The sequence below is a fragment of the Dasypus novemcinctus genome, chromosome 19 (assembly GCF_030445035.2).
Source record: "Dasypus novemcinctus isolate mDasNov1 chromosome 19, mDasNov1.1.hap2, whole genome shotgun sequence".
Taxonomy (NCBI): domain Eukaryota; kingdom Metazoa; phylum Chordata; class Mammalia; order Cingulata; family Dasypodidae; genus Dasypus; species Dasypus novemcinctus.
The window spans coordinates 18,731,515-18,754,265 of NC_080691.1; the positions used below are offsets into that span (position 1 = coordinate 18,731,515).

Below are 22,751 nucleotides of genomic sequence, written 5' to 3' on the forward strand. Positions count from 1 at the left end.
AATTAATATAACTATTACTTACTAATGCATTTTCTAAAACATCATTGAGGTTATTTAGCAGTCTATATGCATGTGAATGCACCACACTGGTGTATAATCTCAGATTATTGGTAGAATTGATAGCAAAACCTTTAGACCCAAGTTATGAGTTTGGAGAGCTTTTTGGTTATAATTGTTATTTCTTGTAAGTTAAGTATTTTTCTGTTACTGTTTTTATGTCTTCTAAAGGTATTTTCAGTGTCAACCCAAATACGGCTTATTTGCTCCTGTCCACAAAGTGACCAAGATTGGCTTTCCTTCTACTACGCCAGCCAAAGCCAAGGCTGCTGCGGTGAGGCGAGTGATGGCAACCACACCTGCCAGCCTGAAGCGCAGCCCTTCTGCCTCCTCCCTCAGTTCCATGAGCTCGGTGGCCTCCTCCATCAGCAGCAAGCCCAGTCGGATGGGATTAGTAAGCCCCCTTTTCTTCTTCCATGCTTTGTCCTTCCTAGGCCAGAGAAATGCGTAGTGTCAGTGCACCTGCTTTGCTTTAAAAAATAATCTCCCTGTCCTTGTACTGAATGTTAGTGGTAGCTTGCTGTGAAATTCCTTCAAATAAGTTTTGAAAAATGTAACTTCAGCAAGAAATGCTATTTTGACATAGAAAAGAATGTTAGTTTTTGTTTTTTTTTTAAGATTTATTTTATTTTATTTCTCTCTCCTTCCCCACCCTGTTGTCTGCTCTCTGTGTCCACTGGCTGTGTGTTCCTCTGTGTCCGCTTGCACCTTTGGTGGCACTGGGAAACTGCGTCTCTTTTTGTTGCATCATCTTGCTGCATCAGTTCTCCATGTGTGTGGCACCACTCCTGGGCAGGCTGCGCTTTTTTCACACAGGGCAGCTCTCTTTGCAGGGCGCACTCCTTGTGCATGGGGCAACCCCACGCGGGGGTGCTCCTGAGTGGCAAGGGACTCCTTGCGCGTGGTAGCCAGCTCACCACATGGGTCAGGAGGTCCTGGGTATCGAAACCTGGACCCTCTCATATGGTAGGCTGATGCTCTATCAGTTGAGCCACATCTGCTTCCCAGAAAAGGGTTTTTAACTGCTCCCTTCAAGTTCTTAAGGCTTTAAAATGTACCAGTTCTTGGTGAATATGTAATAACCAGTGCTTAGCCTAACATATGGGTTGCATTCTTTTCTCTGAAATTGTTTGGAGAACAAGAAGGACTGGAAAATTGGAGGATTCTTTTCCTTAAGTACATAGGTCTTTTTTTGTTTGTTTTAAACAAATTTTGGAGCTAAAGAATTTTTAGAAAAGCTGTGTTTTTCAAATTCTATTATTAAATTTATGCAGTCCAATCCATGAAAGCAGTTGATGTGTGGAGTGTTCCTGACTTGGGCCAGGAATAGATGCAGAGGGGAACTTTTGGAACTTGAAAGGATCCTGGGAAAAGCTGTGTTTTATTTTGTTTCCTCTCTTTTCTCTTCCTCTATCCCTTCTCCATCTACCACCCCTTTTTCCCCATTTACAGCAGTAAAAATAGAATTATATGAATTAAAATAAAATAAGCAATACCTCATTCTGTTTTTTAATGTGATGTTTTATTTGAGTCAAAAGCAATTTTTGGCCTCATCTCCTGCTTTTAAGTTTATTACTTGAAGTGAGGAATATACTGTTTCATAGTTGAAATGGCAGTAAAAGGTTCTTCCCAAGCAACATTTAGGATCTCTTGTTTTTTTATGGTGAAAGACAGACCAGGAGTTAGAAGGTTAAGAGGCGTGACCTGGGAAGTAAGATGGCTAACTCTTGATCTCTTTTTGTTTCATTTTCTCTTATAGTTGGGCAGGGAAAGGAACAGGCAGCAGAATCTTTCTTACATGTGGGGACTGTGCTCCTTTCCTAGCATCTGGATTTTCTTTCTCTTATGTTTAGGTAAAATAAATACATGCTCAGACTATTTCAATTTTCATACGAAAAGAAAGTCTTCATCTTCAACAGAAAAATGACAAATGGACTTTTATGAGAAAAGCATGACAAGAACAGTGAAATGATGATGAAGAAACCCCTTTCTTGAGGCAAAGCCTTGTTGAAAGTGGGTCAGCAAACTCTTAATACAGACATTTAGTCTACTATGCTAATCCAGAAACGTTTCCATGGAATTGTCTATTTTGTATTAGGAATTCTTACTTGCATAATTTTTATTGCCTTGTAGTAAGTGTCCCTTTCTTCAGAAAATATCAAGCTCTTCCTGCTTCCCCTAATTCCTCCTTTTACTTTTCAGACTAGCCCTGATTCCTCTTAGCTCATTTTATTTAGTGAAGACAACTGACAAAAGGAAGATAAGTCTCCTTCCCTTTTAAGACTGATTATTTTTGTGTGTATATATAGGGTGGCTATAGTTTATAAATCAAAAATCACCATAAAGTAATGAGATGACAGGACTAGAGAATAACTGAAATTGTGACTTCCCAGAAATACATTCCTAAGCCGTGTAGTCCCATGCAGATATAGAAAAGTCTAAAGATTCTCTAATACAAAATCTTCTTCTGAGAGTATTGAGCACAGAAGTTCCCAAACTTTCTGGGTTCATGGCGCCTGTAGTATCTCAGCTATTTTTTTCAATGTCCTTACACCAAATGAAATAGCTAACAGTTCCATTTATTAATTACAGGTTCAAACAACTTAATAATTTATTTCCTAATAATTTAGTAGATGTTTAAAAAAATGATATACATAAATAGAATGGAAAAATAATATTTTAATTTCGTTCTTTATAACCACAATTATTTACTATTGCCATGTGTTTTCCTGTTGGGCACTGCATATCTTCTCCAACCTTAGTATCATATTGAACCCCACCACCTACATTTCCTGTGCCATATTGATTTTTGCACAGAACTTACTTTTTATCATGGCATTAGCCAAGACTCAGCTTTACCAAGATATGATAATGTGGAAAGGAATGTAGTACAGTCTAATGTTGAAACTGAATTGTCTTGAGCTAGTAGTTTGGTATTCAACTGATGTTGCTGTGTTTCCCTTGAAATTTTTAAATATCCCATAGTGCCCTTGAGAGTTCGCTGTGTGGGCATTTCTGCACATGATTTGAGACTTACTATATTTAGGAAGAAATGTTAGAGAATGTATAATACACGACATCATGAACTTGGACTGTGAAGGTCACAGCAGTTAAAAGAACAGAAATTTTCCTCAATATATGTAAGTAATTCAAGAAATTCCACTGAATAGGGATAGTAAAGGAAAATTTGGATTTGATTGGATTCCTTTACTTGCCTAGTTATCAAATTGCATAATTATTAATTGATGAATGATACTGTAAGTCTGCATCCTGTGATTAGGTCTCAGACTGATTAAGATGAGAGCACTCAGGCAACAAATGAGGCTTTGATTGCAGAAGTTAAAGTCAAGGCTGACTTGATCTAGAGCCAGCTATTGCTAAGTAGATGGGCTTGGACAAATGTTTGTCGAGGGATGAGGCCTTTTTTCAACTACCTACCAGTTTGTGGAGCCTTGCTTGGAAGAATATTATTCTACTTGCCCAGTTACCTGTTCATGTTTAATAGGAGGTTACTTGACTTGCACATGACTTTTGGTCTCAAATGGAGGAATCAGGTATCTGAAATATCAAAGATCAATGAATGGACAGAGCTGACACATTCTTTCTTGACCTCTGACCCCCAACCCTGTCTCTTTTTCCCACCCTCTACCATTTCTTTTCTCCTCCCTTTTTCCTATCTCTGTTCCACTTTTCTCTTCCTCCTTTGTCCTCCCCTCCACTATTTCTCTTCCTCCCCACATTTCTTTCTACTATTTTTTTCCCTCTCTTTGCATCCTTTTTCTTCCTTTCTCTTCCTTTCTCTTTTGTATGTACATGCCCAGGCATAGACATACACACTTATACACACTTTTGATGGCAGATAGGCAGATATAATTGTTTTCTTCTTAATCTTACCCATATAAATTTCCGTGTGATTGGATTCAGGTCCTTAAGGTTGAATTCTTGGGTGAATTATCTAATGTCATTTTGAAAGAAATATGAAGAAAATTTGACAAAGATCCAAATTTAATCAAAGGAGGATTGGTAACTCCAAGAGTGGCTGGCCTCTTGGTACTTAATGGTATTTAGAAGCTTAAGAAGTCAAAAGAAAAAAAAAATCTCAAACTCAAATTTAAGGATCAGAAGATTGGCCAAAATGTCATTATAGCTATTCATGAAAGCTCATGCATAAATGGGGTTTAGAGAAACTTCTTAAATGGGTTCTGTGGAATTTTTATAGATTCCTACAAGGATTTGTCAACTGGGCTCAAGATGCCTTTGATGTGAGCAATTCATTTTCCTTGTAAACATCTTCCTGATTGTTCTATGATCTCTTTATATCGATTATTTGTGAAATTTACTGATAGTTTTTTTGATGAAAACCCTTTCCTAAATAATTGGCAAGCCTGCAAGCTGGGGCATCGCTTTCGCTTGCTGAGGAGACGCTTTCTTTGCATGCATGGCTCCCTCTTTGCTTCCCTGATCGCATCATTGCCCTTCACTTCTTTAACTTTCCTTTGCAGTTGACTGAAACCTCCTCCCGGTACGCCAGGAAGATCTCCGGCACCACTGCCCTCCAAGAGGCCCTGAAGGAGAAGCAGCAGCACATTGAGCAGCTGCTGGCTGAACGGGATCTAGAGAGGGCTGAGGTGGCCAAGGCCACAAACCACGTGGGGGAAATAGAGCAGGAGCTAGCTCTGGCTCGGGATGGACACGATCAGGTGAAGTCTGGTGCTGATCTTGTGGTGTAGATGGTGATGGTTTCTGAGTTCAGTGAGGAGACAGAAGGCAGCCCTGGTGCTTGGAGCCAGGGAGCTAGTCTTGAGAGCACTGGAAATGAGTATCACTTTCCTTGCTGGGCTTGTTTGCAAGCTGTGACCTGTGGTACCAGTTTTCATCATCATAAGGATGAAGTTTTGTTCTTCTTGATTCCACTTTAGTTTTTTGGTCTTTATGTACAGAGCCTGTCTGTGTTAGGACAGTTTGTTACTAGGATCTTATCAGTAATTACAAATCCTATTTTGCAGATTATCCTTTCTGTGTTTTTTGGCTTCAAAAACGATGGGAGTTTTAACATTGCCCTCTGTTGCTTTAATAGTATGGTTTTTCATGATCTAGCTTTCTGGAAAGCTACCAAGAGTAACCTATTAAATGGTCATATAAAGCATTTTAACACTAAAAGGTTTTAGAGTAATGCCAACCCACCATGGTACCACTTAGCTGTAGCTCTTTGGAGGTTTCCCTGGGTCTATAGCTGGTCAGAACAAGGCCACTCACAACATCCTTGTATTTTCCAGCATGTCCTGGAATTGGAGGCCAAGATGGACCAGCTGCGAACAATGGTGGAAGCAGCTGACAGGGAGAAGGTGGAGCTTCTTAACCAACTTGAAGAAGAGAAAAGGTGATCCCAAACTATTTCCTAGTGCAAGTGTGGCCATTTCCTTTTAATTGCTCTTAGGGAAAATTTTCCCATTAGCAACTTTTTGGTATCAACCCTTAGGAACAGAAGCATGACTATGTGATTGGCAAAAATAAAACTTGTTCATACTGCGGGGGTGGATTTGCTTTGATTTTACTTTTTTCAAAAAGTTTGGAATCATCTAGACATGACCTGACTCATTTAACAAATATTGAGTGCTTGCTGTTTGCCAAACATCTTGACTCAGGATAGCCTTAGTATGGTGGAGTTTATTCAAACCTAGCTTCTGCCCAAGCCATTCTTAGTGAGAGAATATTCTAGGTCCAAGTTCTTAGTATTTATGAAACTCCTTCCAACTGTCAAATAAAATGGCATTTGTCTAGTGCATGGTATCTGGTCCCTGTCCTCACAAAACTCAGTACCTTATTAGGAATGCAAAACTCTTTAAAGAATTGTCCAAGTCAGTACAAAACCAAATGCTAAATTGTATGAGACAGAGAAGGCAAGTTTGGTTATTATAAAAGGGAGGTTTTCCAAGGCAGTAAACACATAAGACTTTTGAAATATTTGCACACAAAGTATTAGAAAATTCCTAGGCCTATGGGAAGTTTGTCCTCTTGCATTTAATGCCATTGTCTGTCATTTCTGATAGCAGCAACTTGCTGCAGTAATAATCCAGTATTACTGTGTGCTCAACATAGTCCCCGGCATTGTTGTGAGGAGCACAGTGGAGGTACAACACACAGTTGTATGTGTTTCTTTCTCACTGGAGAGAGAAACACTATACATAGGAAATTCTGATAGTAACTGAAAAGTGGTTTCTTATAAAGAAGAGATAGTGATAGACTCCTTTAGACTCGTTTCTGAATGCCAAGGCACTAGGACCATTTGCTTCTGTTCTTAAACCAGCTCTTAGTTGGCATACAATCGACAAGGTCCCCAGCTCTGTCCTGATTTAACCAGGTAGGATTTTTTATTCTCACTTTTGCTAAAAATGCTGGTGAGTTTGAAGGATTTTAAAAAAAATTTTTTATATATGTTATAAACGTTATCCCTCTTTTCTTCCTACTCTTATACTCAATTTTGTAAAGATTCATAGTGTGGATGTTACCTGGATTTTGTGAGTGTTCAGAATATAATATTTCATTGACTTTGATGGCACTGATTGAAATATGCATCCTGATAGCAGAGATTTTAAAATGTGAGAAAATATCCATTTTAAAATCAAAGAAATAGGACCCAGATTGTTGTGGAAGGCTTAGATTGGGCTACTCTGCATAGATCTGCCCGCTAATTTTAGTGCTTGTATGTAATAGGCACTCAGTACATATTTGTTAGATTGAATAATCCTGTGACTTATATGCTTATTTTACCCTAAAATATCTGGTATGGGTAATACAAAGAGATTTGTTTTCTGTGCTGTTCTCCCGTGTTCTGTTATGGGAAAGTAGAAATTGTTGACTTGAAACCTCAAACCTATTTTTGTGGTAATCATACCTTTTCCTTTTAGATTGATCTTGTCTGGATTAGATTTCTTCTAGAGCATGACTGGCCAGTTGATCTTTCTATATCTAGTGCCTGGATATAGCTTTGGAGTTTCCTATATAATTCGAGCTCTTAAATTTGTAAACCCAAGGTCTGAAAGTACATTTATTATCATTCTCTAAGGCATATCTTTCCACTTTGCTTTCTTCTGATCATTGGCATAATTTACCAGGGTATTGGTCATGTTTTTTGTTTTGTTTTGTTTTTCGTTTTTCTGTTTTTTTTTTGTTTTTTTTTTCTGTGAGGCAGACATGTCCCTAGTTACTTTCTTAAGTGCTTTGTTTGGATTTTATTCCACAGGAAGGTTGAGGATCTTCAGTTCCGGGTTGAGGAAGAATCAATTACCAAAGGCGATCTTGAGGTAACTACCCCCTTCACGCCCCTCCGCTCCCTCCCCCCCCCCCCCAGTTCTCTGAAGCTCCTGGTACGAGTATTCAGAATATGGATGAAATAGTGGTTCCAACTGGAATGCATGGCCAGAGCAGTAAGCAGAGGCCTGGCAGAAACCATCTTCTCAGGCCATATTGGGTGCTGGGCTGTGGCCATGCTTCTGGGTGAGGTGTGGGGCTCTGACTCCAGGGGCAGGGTAAAATTTTCACTATTTGTTTCTTAGGCTTCAAAAACACGAATTGGATTTAATCAAACCATAAATCTAGCAGTGTGTCTTTCATTTAAATATTAAGTGAGAATATATATGTTTTTGTGGTTATCAGAAATTGCATTTTAAAGGGCTTTTTTTTTGAGGTACCCGGGACAGGAAACGAACCCTGCCCTTGTATGTGGGAAGCTGGCACTCAACCTCGGAGCTACATCAGCTCCCTAGAGCATTTTTTAGTTGCATCATAATAGTCCGTAACAAAACTTTTTACTTTATTTAAGCCTTGCTTTTCAGTTGAGCAGGATAGTTTCTTTATAATTGTATAAAGCAATAAATGGTTGATTTAAAAAAAAAGTATTAGAGCAAAAAATAAAGAGCATATTTTACTTTCTTGACATTTTATTCTTAGAGATTTTTCTTTAGTATCATGTTCTTATTCCTTCTTAACGATTATTCAGGCTAGTTTTTACCTTAGACTCCAGAAATAAATGGTTCTGATGCTTTTCGAGCCACTGCTAGATAAATGACAAATATAAATTACTCAACTTTTTCAAATTCTGCAATTTTTGGTTCTTTAATCTATAATATTATAGGAAAAATTGCACTTGACTGTGTATTTCTCAGAATATATGTTTTTTTGCAACCATTATAATTTTACTGTTGATTGCCCACATGTTGCTTAAATTTCTGAGGCCCTTCCAAAACAGGGAACTCTTATTTCTTTGGAAATAGATACATTTTTGGAGTCAACAAGGAGTAAGAGAAACATTTTCTGAGTTTTAGTATTATAGGATCCAGAATTTAATGGATTATTAGTAATTTAATAGATTACCTTCTTTGCTCATTCCATATACAGTCACATTCCTTTAGTTAACTTTTGTGTTGTTCTCATCCATTTAAAAACACCTCAAAGTCTCATTAGAAGTTTCATATCATCATCTAATTCATATAAAACATAGCCTATGGTGTTTTGGGGGAGGGGAAGCAAGTTAAAATATTTACATGAGCACTAGGCTAGTCTATTCTATTTGATAAACTTACTTGAAATTAATCAAAGTTATCTTGAAACTCTAACACATATTGAAACTTTAGTTGAATCTTCTTTTTGTTGTTCTTTTAATTTTTTTTATTTTTTTACTGATAGCAAGAGAGCCAGATTTCTGAAGATCCTGAGAATGTAAGAGGGCACTTCACTGTGTGGATATTTCCCTTGTTAACACAGATTGATTACAGATTAAAATGCTTATTGATATACTCAAATACTAACTGCATAATCTGACCTTGGGACATTGACCTTAATATTTCTGTGCATGTGGCTTTCAAAGCAATTATATTTGATTCCTGAAGAAACTGTATGTAATGACTAAGCTCCCTAAATTAATTTGTTTAACAAATAGGCAAATGTTTGCTTTATGAAGACTTTTTTCAAAAAAGAAAAAAAAGTTTTACTGGGGGCCTGGTCTTCACCTAATTTATAATGTATTATCATTTTAGTAGGATCATTCTGAAAGGTTATAGCTGGCTGATGTATAAAACATATTTGAAGAGGGATTTGAAGACATTCTAGGGGAAAAGTTTCCCAAGTTCTCTAATTTACTTCCTATGACTGCAAAACAGAAATGTGAAGTTCTGGGCCCTGATTGCCTTCTATGTGCACTCCCCCTGCTGGCCAATGTCTGTCAATGCAACTGACACGAAATTCAACCTGTTAATACAGTATTTTCTGTAATTTGTGAAACTAGAGGCAAACATTCTTCAGTGAAGACACAGATCTTTTATTTTCCTCCCTCCCTCTGTTTAATATCAAATAACCAATATAGACCTCTCTCCGAAGTGGCCTAGAAAGCACTGCTTCTCAGTGCATACTGCCAGCTGTGATGCCAATTGAAAATAATCTAAAATTGCCTGCTATGATTTACCATCACAAGAGAACAAAATTAAAACAGACAACTCCTTCTCTTCCTACCATCTCCTGGCAGCTGAAATAGAAAGCTCAAGACTGAACTTTAAAAAAATTCTTGGTTCTGTAGGGTTCCTTTTTGTGAAGCTACTTCAGTGATCTGGGTCTCTTCTCTTCTTCCAAAACAGGCTCCTGCTGCATCCGGTGCCAGTCTGCATGGGATCTCTCCCTGCCTCACTTGTGCGCTTTTCGCAAAGCCTTTGCTTTCCTTCTCAGTGCCCTGTCCCAGGACTTTCCTCTGAGGATACTCATCTTTTAAGAAAGGGATCATTTTAAGGGGGATGTTGTCTGTTCAAGTGTAACATTTTTCCCGCATGGTGTAGGAAGGGAGTGGATATCATCTGTTCTCTTTCTGATTATTGATCAAATGCTGCTGTCTAATCCCAGATAATTTTGTACATACCCAACTGTAAGAAGATATTGGAAGAGCATTGGGAGAAGTTCACATTTAATGGATATTTGCTTTTTATCTGGAGTAGTGACCTCTCACCCAGAGACTATGTAAAACTTAATGTCAAGAGAACAGTGAAGATTCTGTTGGCTTTTGCTTTTTCCTATTAGATTTGGATTCAGTTCCTGAGGCTATCACTCCAGTTATTTAGATCTGGATTTGGTTCTTTTCTGTAAAGCAGATAATCTTTCCTGTAAAGCAGATAAATTGAATAACTTATATCTGAGGCACATATGGACCAAAGGAACTATCCAGACAATTAAGTTTTGAATTTATTTCATTTTTTTGTTGGTAAAGAACCAAAGCAGTTGAATAATTTTTATTATTTTTTTCACCTTTTAAATATCCCTTGATGGTTTATAACTGGTACACAAGCAAAGTGATCTCTTGATTGCATTGAAATCCCCAGCATACCACTAGAGAGAGTGAAGATATTTATTATAATCTTTATTTTTGCACTCCATCTTTTACTTAACTATTTAAGCTCTGAACTACTTTCTTTTATTTTGTTTAGCACTGGTTGTCATTTTCTCATTGCCCCAAATTCTCTAATGCCATAGAGTTAGTAAATTAGAATTTAAATATAAAATATTTAAATTAATATAAGTAATTGGCAGCTGCCTAGAGCAGCTCTAGCAATAGGTTTTACCGGTTAATTGTGTGGATAGCCTCTCAGGTGGAGGTAGGGTACATTAGGACTGATATGTAGATTATATCAAATTGATTAAGATTCTGCTGCACTTAAACTTGTTGTAGAAAGATGATCTTTTGGGTTCTCCATGGATTACATCTAAGTGGGTGACTGTGTGTAGTGATCTGTGAGATCTCCCAGGCTTTAAGGCACATTAGGATGTGACCAGGCCCTTTTGTAAGTTCAAACTCATGCCTTTGTGGTGAGTCACCATTTCTTACCTCTGAGCTGATAAGAACTACAGTCATCTTGGAATAAAAATATTAAGCCCCTTATCAGTTCTAGCTAAACTTTTCTTTTGCTCTGTGCCTCTTTAAATCACTTGTTTCAGAGATGTATAGAGGCTGTAGAGAATAATTATGTCATAGGTGAGAATGTTGCTAAGAATCTCAGATCCTTCTCAGTTATTTCACCAAAGGCCACTCATGTACTTTTCCTCAGCTCTAGTTTCTGGTTTCCCTTTATTAGGTTTAACATTTGCCCCTTGTTCCTGTCAAACTGTATGCCACAGTGCAAGGATCTTTGTAAGCATTTAACTGAAACACTTTCAAGATTTACAAAGTTATCTTTTCCATGTTTAGGTGAGAGTGATTATCATTTTGGGGGAAAATTCACTTTTTATAAAGTCATTGAGTCAGTTACATACACATTAATGTCCAATAGCCATTGTGGGGAGGAGGGCAAAATTATAGTTTAGAGGAATATTAACTATTCTAATTTGTGCTGATAAACTTCACTGATCAATATAACTTATATTTCTCTGCATGCACCTGACACTTCATACATCTCATGTATTTTCCATTTTTCTTTCTCAGTAGACCAGCTCATCTCCCTTGCCCGCTATCACCCTTTTTTTCTATAGTATTCATCCTTATTCTCAAATTCCTCATCTCATCCATCCTCTTCCCTTCTCCATTATCCTTCCTGTTCATTCTCTGGCAGAAGGTTCTGGTGGCTCAGCCTGCATGCTGCTCTCTTTCCTCTTGTGCTGGCATGTGATGGTGGCACTGTTGTGTTCTCTTCCTCTTCCTTTTTACTAACAGACGCAGACCAAACTGGAGCATGCCCGCATTAAGGAGCTTGAACAGAGCCTGCTCTTTGAAAAGACCAAAGCTGACAAACTCCAGAGGGAGTTAGAAGACACTAGGGTAATGGTTTTTGATATTTAATGAAGCAGACCCATGTGTGTGAGTGGTGGACACGTCAGGATGTGCCTTGCAGGTGGTCTGATCCTTGACCCAGTGGTTCTACCTGCAGTTAGTCCTGAACTGTTCAGGTATTCATGAGCTTAACTGGGAAGACACAGTGGTTTTATATCAAACCTTTTATCAATGAAAAAGACTCATCTCTTTGGTTTAACTCAACCCAAGTTGGGATCAGAAACTTAAAACTGTATAGACTGCACAGATGTCCACAGCTGCATTTGAGGTTCTTTGTATCATACCTTGATATACATTTCTTCAGTTTGCCACAAGCAGTCAATTGTCCTCTTGTTCTCATATTTCTGGTTATTGCATTTTCTAAATTTTTTTTGTTATTGTCATTTCACTTGAACTCTCTTTTCCTGCCTTCTTCCTTGGCCTCTTGGGAGAATGCAATTGAAGCACTGACTCTTTTTAATAAGTGTCAAGAACTTTCCCAACATTAACTTTTTTTTTGCCACTTGATCCCTCTGTGTGTCTGCCTCCTCTCTGTCATCCAGTAGGTTAAAAATCTCAGTGGTCAGGAGGGAAAAGTGTGTTGGGCTCAGAATGGCTTCTTACTACCCTTAGCTCATTGTTTGGCCCTTGAAGCCAGTGCATTAAGAATATTTTCATTTATTTATGTAATAAAGCACCTATATGTGCTTACTTCATGCCAGGCACTATTCTAAGCACTTTAAAGTATTAACTTGGTTTCACCACAACCCCAGGAGGCCAACAGTAGTATTGTCCTCATTTTATAATTGAGGACGCTGAGGCATAGAGAGGTTGACTAATTTGCCCAAGATCACCCAGCTGAAAGTAATAGTGGAGCTGGGCTTTGCATCTAGGCTATTTGGCTCTAGAGTCTGCTCTAACATTACAGGATGGAGTTTGTATGTTAGGGAAGTAGTTTTGTGCTAAAATCTTTAAGAAATAATGAATATGGGTCATTTATATATGAGAATATGTATGCATATATCTTTAAAATCATGACTTTGACAGCCAATGATTAAATTGTCCAGATCCTTTAAAATTTTAAGAATTACTTCGTCTCTGATCAATTTGGTCTCTGATTTTTTCTTTTGAATTATTGGTATTTCTTTTGAATTATGGTGAGAAATCACTGTTCTAAAAATCTAGACAATTGAGTAACTTGTATTCTCTAAGTCGTAACTTTTTATTTTTAATTACTATTATTATTGTTTTTTAGGGGGTACTTGGGATTGAACCCGGGACCTCATATGTGGGAAGCAGGCACTTAACACTGAGTTACAACTGCTCCCCAGGTTTTATCTTTTAAGAAGAAAAAGTGTTCTGAGTCAACCTCAAACTAAAGATTTCTCCTCTGTATTTGGTAAGAGGGAAAAAAAAGTGGTAATTTGGTGCTGCTTCTTTGTTACTTGAAAGCCTAGACTTGATCTGGGAAATAAAAGGGACTGGGAAAGTGAGTTCCTTTAGTATGACTGAATGTTGAAGGAAAGAGTTTGGTTTTTCTTTTTCTTTTTTTTTGCTTCTGAACTCCTCTCCCATATCTTACCTTTGTCAGCAAACAATTTTGAATTTTTATTTTGTATGGTTAAGAAGGTGTCCGTCCGTTCACAGCATGGTTCAGGTTAAAGCTGATATCTTTTGATAACAAGTGGTATCTTCTTTTGATCCTCCCTCTTGGTTTGCCAAGTGATGAGTTAGTACAGAACTAGGCAATGACTCATGTAAGTTTTATATCACTTGTGTTCCTTTTTAGGAAGCACTTTAGAATTCTTTTTAGCCAATAAATTCAGTTTATAAGCAGTGTGCTTGATGCTGTAGAAATATTGGCAAGAATAAGAAACGATTCCTTATGTATCTTTAAAAAATAATAATAAAAATTTGTGTGATTTATGTATCTTTAAAAAAAAGATAATAAAAAAAGAAAAGGAACAATTCCTGATTTATATGGCCTAGTGGGGAGGCAGATACATAGGTAGTTTGACTGAGGGCATACCTTGGGAAATGAAGTAAAAAATAAAAGTGCTATGAAAATGCTATACAAAGTATATTATTATTATAATTATCTGAATATATTCTCTACTTGGCATTTTCTTGGTTGTATTATTGTGACTAATTAAGAACTATTGCCCTATTGGATTTAGTTTCTTTATAGTATAGATATGGCAGCAATGGGATTTATTAATGTTTTCTACCTTATTTTGTGGTAAAAAACCCTTGGGCTTCCCCAAAAAACTGTGTAAATAAATTAACATTTAAACCCTCGGAAGCACAAAAATTTTAGTCAGTCCTGAACTATTTAATGACTTGATTATGCAGTTTTTGGAGATCCAAGCACTTTGTTTTCCTCTTCTTTTATGGGTATTTTAGTCTTTATCAGTATCACAATCTGTAGATGGGCAGAGGGGAAATGAAAGGAACACACATTGATTATTCTCTGTCTCAATAAAGACAGTGTGGGAGAGGAGTCTTAAATTCAGAAGAGTTTTGATCCTAGAAATTTGGGAGTCACTGGTGTTTTTTAATTATTCAAGTTCCCATCTATTTCCCAGGTTAGTCAAATAATTTTATATCTGAAGCTACCATTTCCCACATATTCTGTAAATTATACTGACTCCTTAACAGGGAACAGAGGGGAATACTTTTCTAAGGATAATAGGAAATAGGTTAAGAGAGTGTTTCTCCTAGTCCTGGAATGTTTGTTAAAAAATAAAACAAAAACAAAAACAGAACGAATAAAAGCAATTCTTGGGCCCTCCTCCAAAGCACAACAGAATCAAAGGATCTGGGAATTACTAGGAATCTGCATTTTACACATGCATCCCAGATGATTCATGTGCAAAGTCTTAGAACCACTGGGTTAGGGGAACAAGATATATACATCAAAATGCTGATGGAACTTTAAAATCCAGAAGAGGGAATCTGTGTAAGATTCTTATATTTAATGGCAGGTAAGTAATCATTATTACTTTATTGTCTTTAAACAGAAAAATAGGTTAGTAAATTAATTCTTCCTTATCCAGTTGAGGCTTTTATTCTACTTTTCATTTATTATTTATTGAAGCATATGATAAACTATTTTAGGACTTTTATACCCATGCTATCCAATAGAAATATAATACAGACTACATATTTGCTTTTTTAATAAGTAAAACAAACAGGTGAAAATTAATTTTAATAATGTTTTATATAAACCAGTATATCCAATATATTATCACTTTCATCATGTAGTCAATATAAAAATTAAAATTTTTACCATCTTTTTTTGCTTCAGTCTTCAAAATGAATGTGCATTTTATACTTACAGTACAACTTATTTCAGAATAGCCCCATTTCAAGTGCTAGGTAGCCATATACGACTAATGGCTCCTGAACTGAAGAGAGCATGGTTCTGTAAAATTACTTTCATCAGATAGAAATGCATCATATATACTGGGTGAAGTGGATGGAAAAAAAACTGGCAAAATAGGATCCTTTATTCCAGGAAGCAGATATATCTGAGAACTTTGAAAGTTACTGTTTCCATTAACTTGTTACCAGTTAATGAGCATTTCCCTGATTTAAGCTTCTTTAGAGGAAAGAAAAGTATTTTTGGAGTGGGTTAGACACAAGTATCAATTTTAGGTTTCTGTAGCATTTCAAAATGGTGAAAGTTTGCTGATGATTGTAATTTTGAATTGGAGCTGTCCGAATTGGTTTTAGGACATTATTGCAGCCATATATATATATATATATATAAAACATGTAGGCATTTCTAGTAGTTTGCTGCCTGAGATGGAGTAGTTGTTAAAGATCTACATGGTTTAAGAAAATTATCAATGATTTAAATGATCTCTTTTTCTTTGGACTTCTGTTATTAGGTGGCTACTGTGTCAGAAAAGTCTCGTATAATGGAACTAGAAAAAGACCTTGCATTGAGAGTACAGGAAGTAGCTGAACTCCGAAGAAGGCTAGAGTCTAATAAGCCTCCTGGTGATGTGGATATGTCCCTTTCCCTTTTGCAAGAGATAAGTTCTTTGCAAGAAAAGTTAGAAGTCACCCAGACCGACCACCAGAGAGAAATGTTTTCTCTGAAAGATCACTTTGGAGCCTGTGAAGAAACTCACCAGAAGGAGATAAAGGCACTTCACATAGCAGCAGAGAAGCTTTCCAAAGAGAATGAGTCATTGAAAAGCAAGCTTGATCATGCCAACAAGGAAAATTCGGATGTGATAGCTTTGTGGAAGTCAAAACTGGAGACTGCCATTGCATCCCATCAGCAGGCAATGGAAGAACTGAAGGTATCCTTTAATAAAGGGGTTGGAACGGAGACAGCAGAATTTGCTGAGTTAAAAACGCAAATAGAAAAATTGAGACTGGATTATCAGCATGAAATAGAAAGCTTACAACACAAACAAGACTCTGAACGGTCTGCTCATGCTAAAGAGATAGAAGCCCTAAAGGCTAAACTAATGAAAGTTGTTAAGGAAAAGGAGAACAGTCTGGAAGCTGTCAAATCGAAACTGGACAAAGCAGAAGACCAACATCTGGTAGAAATGGAGGACATGTTAAACAAATTACAGGAAGCTGAAATAAAGGTAAAGGAGCTAGAGGTACTGCAAGCCAAATGCAATGAACAAACCAAGGTTATTGATAATTTTACATCACAGCTCAAGGCTACTGAAGAAAAGCTCTTGGACCTTGATGTACTTCGGAAAGCCAGTTCCGAAGGTAAATTGGAAATCAAGAAACTTAGACAGCAGCTTGAGGCAGCTGAGGAGCAGATTAAAAATTTAGAGATTGAAAAGAAAGCTGAGAGTGGCAAGGTTTGTATTGACATCCGTTGTCTTTCTTTTCCATTTACTATTTTTATTTTACATTATACATTACTTTTGAGTTCATCTTCCGAATTCCTGATTTAATTAAAACAAATTATTTGGTTCGAACAATTTCCAGATGAATGTGGTATCTTCTAAGTACCTTGCCTATGGTTTCATCTGAGGAGATTAGAGAAAATAGCAGCTCAACTATGTGAATTTATTTTGAATATTGTTTCCTGTTATTTGGGTACTTTATCTATTAGTCTATCCCTGGGCTATGTTGTGATCTCCCGTTTCAGCTTGTTCTAGTCCATAATCTATTTTTAAAATAGAGGACTCCCTAAGATGATCAGGTAGAGTTAAGATTAAGTGAATGAATGAACAAATAAGATAGAAAATCAACTCCTTCTTTCCCACCTTGTCTATTGGCTTTATATAAAACAGAATGTGAATTCTGAATGCTACTTGACTGTTGTAAATTGACATGCTATGATAAATAACATTTAAAGCAAAGTTAGGGGCAAGAGCCTGGAACTCTTTACATTGTTACTTTTTCTGTCTCCTTGGAATTTTTTCTGTTCCACAATGAGAACACAGTCTATTCCCTGACTTTCTGAGGAAAGACTGGCCAAGTATGTTTTGGTCAAGACATAGGAAATTATGTGACACATTCGTCAGCTACATTTCTTAACTAACCAGCCTTGTTAAATGTCATCTTCATTTTCAAGGATTGTTCGTGGAGTGAATACTCTTTCTCAGTCCTCCTGCCACTAGTTGAGGCGCTGGTATTGATGCTGAATGTTCTGAGCATTTTGCGGGAGAAGCTGCTCTATTGGCAAAGAATGAAGGGTTGTGATGGTTAAATGGGGAGAGGTGAGGACAAACAGCAAAAAACTGCCAAGTAACTGTAGTTGAAAGTGACAATTTGGTTATCAGAATATTTTTCTCAAATCTCCTCATATGGTTCCAAAACACCATTCAAAACACAAAAATGAATTTAAAGAGAATACATAGCTAGTGGCTGGTCCACATTTTTACATCAAGATTTAACAATAGCCAAGTTCTGATAACTATTGGTTTAAGTGGATTTTTAAATTATTTTTTTATTTTAAATCTTGAAATACAATAAGCATACAAAACCAGAAAATTACACAGATAATATATACTCACCATCTCTATCTTCAGGTTTTTAAAACCTGGAAAATGAAATTGCTCAAGTAGCTCATTTATAAAGTAAGGTTCTGCACTTTCTGCTTTGGATTATCCTAATATCTCAAATTTGGGTATACAAAAATAGTCTATTTTGACTATTTTAAAATAGCCACTAGACAGTCATATCTAGAACTGATTGAAAAGTCATAGTTTAATAATTGACTTCTTACAATTAAAAAGAAAAGGAAAAAACAACTTTTACCCATGCCTTGATTCTTTTCAATTCAGTTCTGTTTTGTTGTGTTTGTTTCTTACAGACTTTTTACATTTGTTTTATTTTTTTCCTTCTCATTCATTTTTGTTTCCCTTTTGTTCATTTCCTTCTATATCATGTAACTGTATGTTAGGCTAGTAGCATTACCAAAGAGCTCCAGGGGAGAGAGCTAAAGCTTACTAACCTTCAGGAAAATTTGAGTGAAGTCAGTGAAGTGAAAGAGGCTTTGGAAAAAGAACTTCAGATTTTGGTAAGTATCTGTTGGGAATCTGATTCTGAGGGTATATGGCTATTAGAATTGTTCCTGTTTTTCAAAATCTCCATCGAGAAAGAAATATTGCAGCTATATCCTTTCTCCTTCAAATTGTTGGTTTAAATTGAGAATGTTAGTTATCGGCTGATAATTACCTTGCGAGGAACTGGACCAAACCCAAACTAGCAATAAAGGTAGGTATTACTTTACTTTACTTTTTTTTTTTTAATCCGTCCTTTGCTTCTGGGAATGCACTGGTTTGGAATGTTATTGACTACTTAGTTTTACAAAATACTGGAACTTTCCATGTTACCTATCCAACGTAATTATATTTCATCATAATGAGACCTTTGCACCATGCCTTCTCCTACTTGTTTCATGACTGTGTGGGGCAGCAAGCAAGCAACCCATCTTGGCTCATCAGCACCCACTGTTAGTGGGTCAGGGTGCTAGCTAATCCAATGAATTCAAAGAATTCTTTCTGCCAACTCACTCTATTCTATCTCAGGAAATTACTTGTCCTTTCAAAATGTCCTCTTTCCTTAATCCCAAATTGTGGGAAAATTTTTTTTCTTACCCTTTCCCCTTGGATCTTGCCTCCTATACCAAAAACAAAAGCTTAATGGAAGGTTAATAAGCATGAGCATTGCCAGTGATCAGGATAGATCATGGGAAAGGAAAGTCATAGATTAGGAGAAACTAGAAAAGATGAAGGGTAACTGCAGGAACCACTTACCTCAGATCCTCCGTGGGCCTTCCTGTTCCCTAATAGTAATCTGCTTCCATGCCAGTAATAGTGACTGTAAGTGTTGGATTTTTTTTTTTCTTATTTAAATGCCAGTATTACATATTTCTATAATTTTGTATATAACCACTGTCCACAGGTGGCTATGAAAATTTAATTAAGCAAAATTTAAAATTTAATTCCTCAGTTGCATTTGCCACATTTTAAGTGCTCAGTAGCCACATGGCTACCATACTGGACAGCACAGTATAGAGCATTTCCAACATTGCAGAAAGTTCTTTTAGACATTGCTGGTATATAATATTACAACTTCATTATGAGAAAAAATTGGCTTGGGAATCATGGTTGTAATATGGTTTTCTCTAAGAAAATGTTTTTTGTGCTCCATCCACATCACACTACTACCCTCCTCAAAACTTTTATGATGTCTTACTTTTCTGTAACTTATAGCATTCCTCTGTATATTCTGAAGAGAAGACATTCCACCTGAAGTCTGGCTTAGGGCATAACATGGGTGGTCAGCTTTGTGGACTTTGATGTTTGATGGATTTTGAGTTTGCATGTCCATCTTTGTATAGTCCTAGTTTGTTAGAAATGCTCATTTAAAAATTCTCTTGGCATCTCTAGCCCAAAATTCGTCTCAGGGCAACAAAGAGGACAGTGTTATCTTGGCCTATTGTGATGTTTAGAAAAGAAGAGTTGAGACAGTAGGTGAGTGAAGGACCTTTAAAATTTGAAAAGTAGCTGACTACAGACCTAGATTCAAGATATTAGGCTTAGGTTACTCTCAGTTATAAGCAATTGCAGAATTCTCTTCTCAGCTCAAGCAGATTTCTGAAGAGTAGGCCAGCTACTTGAGGGTAGCAACACGAGCAGAAAGTGTACATATGCACCACATGCTTCCATGTGCACATACTTCCAGGTGCACACGTGTATGTGCAGGCATCTATACGTGTGGACCTACACATGTACATAGCGTAACACACCTTATGCAGACCTCGTCCACAATGTGCACAATATACACGTGGCTGTACCTGATACCTACATATTCCAAGAGACGTTTCAACAAAACAAAACCAGCAACAAAATGTAAATGGTATTGTAGGAATAAGTAATTGATAGAAATGTTTTATCTTTATAATTTGAAATCTTCTATTCTGAATGTCCAATTGTTTTTCTTTAGAAAGAAAAACTTGCTGATGCTTCAGAGGAGGCTGGCTGTGTTCAGAGAAGTATGCAAGGTATGTCTTCTAAAGTATGATTAGCTCACTTCAGAGAATGGCATTTTCTCAAACTGGGGTTGGACTCTGGAATACACAAAGAGATGCTGCCTCTAGTCTAATTTCACTATCCTGGAAGTTTCCGCAGCTCAAAGGATTACTGGATTCCATTGGCTTCCTGAAGCCTCAAACTCCCAACTAATTCTTTCTTCTTTTGACTTAAGGCTTCTTCCATATTAAAATGTAAGTATATTTGGGAGAAGTATTATGTTACTTTAACTCTAGTCATTAATAGTTTTATTGACTTTTCAGTGAAGAAGGAAAAAGAAGACTGGATAAGGGATGCCAGGTGCCTGCCTAATCCACAGGTGTGGGGGAGGCAAAGAAATGCACATTCACTGCTTTATAATAATTTTTAGATTCATGATACAGACCTTTGATTTATAACGGGACCTTTTGTTTTTGGTGTGATCTCAGATTTCATAAGCATATGATTTGATATGGTTGTAAGACAGCCAAGCTCTAGATGGCTTATTGAATATGAAATAGATTAAACTTTTTCTTTATCCTAAATAGAAACTGTGACTAAATTACATGAAAAAGAAGAACAGTTTAATGTTCTGTCTTCTGAATTAGAGAAGTTGAGAGAAAATTTAGCAGGTAAGAAGGAGGACTTTGATTATTATGCATAGAGTCCACTCCCTAGGATTTGAAATAGTTTTAGTATCTATTATTCAGGCTTAACCTCATCACCCATTATTGTGATATAATGTGATAAAATACTTGTTCGAGATCTGTACCCTTCAGCAAGTTCTGTTTGCTCTATCTTCAAAATATGGTCAGAATCCAAGCACTTCTCACCACTTGCACTGCTATCCTTGAAGCAAGCCAGTCATCATCTTTCATCTGAATTATTATAACAACTGACCACCTGGTCTTCTGACTTCTACCATTGCCCCCATCATTCTGATCTCAACACAATAACCAGCATCATCCTTTTAAAATGAAGTCAGATCATGCAATTTCTTTGGTCCGAAGTCTCCAGTGGCTTCTCATTCAAAGTGAAAGCTATAGTCCTCACCACCATCAGGTCCCCATTGCTTGTTTGATTTCATCTTACTTCTCTTCCTCTTATTCATTCCACTCTGACCATATTGGCCTCCTTACTGACACTTTTTTTTGTGTGTGTTTTTGCTCTGGAGAAGTTAGGAACATGCTTTTATTTTGATTGTTATTATTATTTTTTTAAAGATTTATTTTTTATTTATTTCTCCCCTTGTCCCCTGACCCCGTTGTCTGCTCTCTATGTCCATTTGCTGTGTATTCTTCTGTGACCGCTTCTATTCTTATCAGTGGTACCGGGAATCTGTGTTTCTTTTTGTTGCGTCATCTTGTTTTGTCAGCTCTCCATGTGTGCGGTGCCATTCTTGGGCAGGCTGCACTTTCTTTCACGCTGAGCGGCTCTCCTTACGGGGCGCACTCCTTGCACGTAGGACACCCCTGCATGGCAGGGCATCCCTTGCGTGCATCAGCACTGCACATGGACCAGTTCCACACAGGTCAAGGAGGCCCAGGGCTTGAACCACAGACCTCCCATTTGGTAGGCGGGTGCCCTATCCATTGGGCCAAGGCCACTTCAGTGCCTTTGTATTTTTTTTTCCCCTCTGCCTATGCTACTCACACTTGAAATGCTTCAGTGCCTTTGTACTTTTTTTTTCCCTCTGCCTATGCTACTTTTTCCCTGGTGGCTTACTCCCTCACTTCCTTCAGGTCTTTATAGAATGTCACCATCTCAGAGAGACTAAGATTTAACCCCTGCAACACACACACATTTATTTATTTATTTTCCTCCCTACCTCCCTTCCATTTATTTTCTTATCCATTTACTTTCTTTATCTTGTGCATTGTCTGCTTTATTAGAATGTCAGTTTCTTGAGGGCTATATGCAAATATACTCTAGAACAAGACTTGGCATATAGGAGACTCTCAATATATTTTTGTTGATTATAATATTGCAGTACAATTATTTTTTCTTTATATATTCAGATATGGAGACAAAATTTAGAGAGAGAGGTGAAAGAGAAATGCAGTTGATGAAAGCAAAGGAAAAACTGGAAAATGACATTGCTGAAATAATGAAGATGTCAGGAGATAATTCTTTTCAGCTGGCAAGAATGAATGATGAATTACGTGAGAAAGATAGGTATGTGTAAATGTGTTAATGGTAGTGCTTGCTTTAGATGAGGCTCAGAAGCAAGATGTAGATGGGAGGGAAGCCAAAACCTTTTGAGTTATGTTTTAGAAGTTTCCTCTCTCTGTTCCTTTCTATTATTGCCTCATTTGTCCTTGAATAAACTAATCTTCTAAAATGGGCTGTTACCTATTCTACTTGTCAAGGACTGGTCTTTTATTTATAGACCTTTCAGTGACTTGTAA

The 22,751-nt window shown here is 37.1% G+C and overlaps 1 protein-coding gene across 8 annotated transcripts in view; it reads left to right on the top strand.

The window, feature by feature from the left end:
- Positions 1 to 22,751, top strand: part of CLIP1 (CAP-Gly domain containing linker protein 1) — a 137,947-nt gene that overhangs the window by 68,947 nt on the left and 46,249 nt on the right. For 2 of the 8 annotated variants that reach the window (XM_058281321.1, XM_071209780.1), the window contains exons 5-15: positions 229 to 451; positions 4,560 to 4,757; positions 5,334 to 5,437; positions 7,301 to 7,361; positions 8,743 to 8,775; positions 11,744 to 11,848; positions 15,733 to 16,677; positions 18,231 to 18,347; positions 20,279 to 20,336; positions 20,892 to 20,975; positions 22,362 to 22,518. In XM_058281321.1, the coding sequence (XP_058137304.1) occupies positions 229 to 451; positions 4,560 to 4,757; positions 5,334 to 5,437; positions 7,301 to 7,361; positions 8,743 to 8,775; positions 11,744 to 11,848; positions 15,733 to 16,677; positions 18,231 to 18,347; positions 20,279 to 20,336; positions 20,892 to 20,975; positions 22,362 to 22,518 (2,085 nt within the window). The remainder of the gene's footprint in view (positions 1 to 228; positions 452 to 4,559; positions 4,758 to 5,333; positions 5,438 to 7,300; positions 7,362 to 8,742; positions 8,776 to 11,743; positions 11,849 to 15,732; positions 16,678 to 18,230; positions 18,348 to 20,278; positions 20,337 to 20,891; positions 20,976 to 22,361; positions 22,519 to 22,751) is intronic. The other 6 variants (XM_058281322.2, XM_058281323.1, XM_058281325.2 and 3 more) reach the window with 5 other exon arrangements.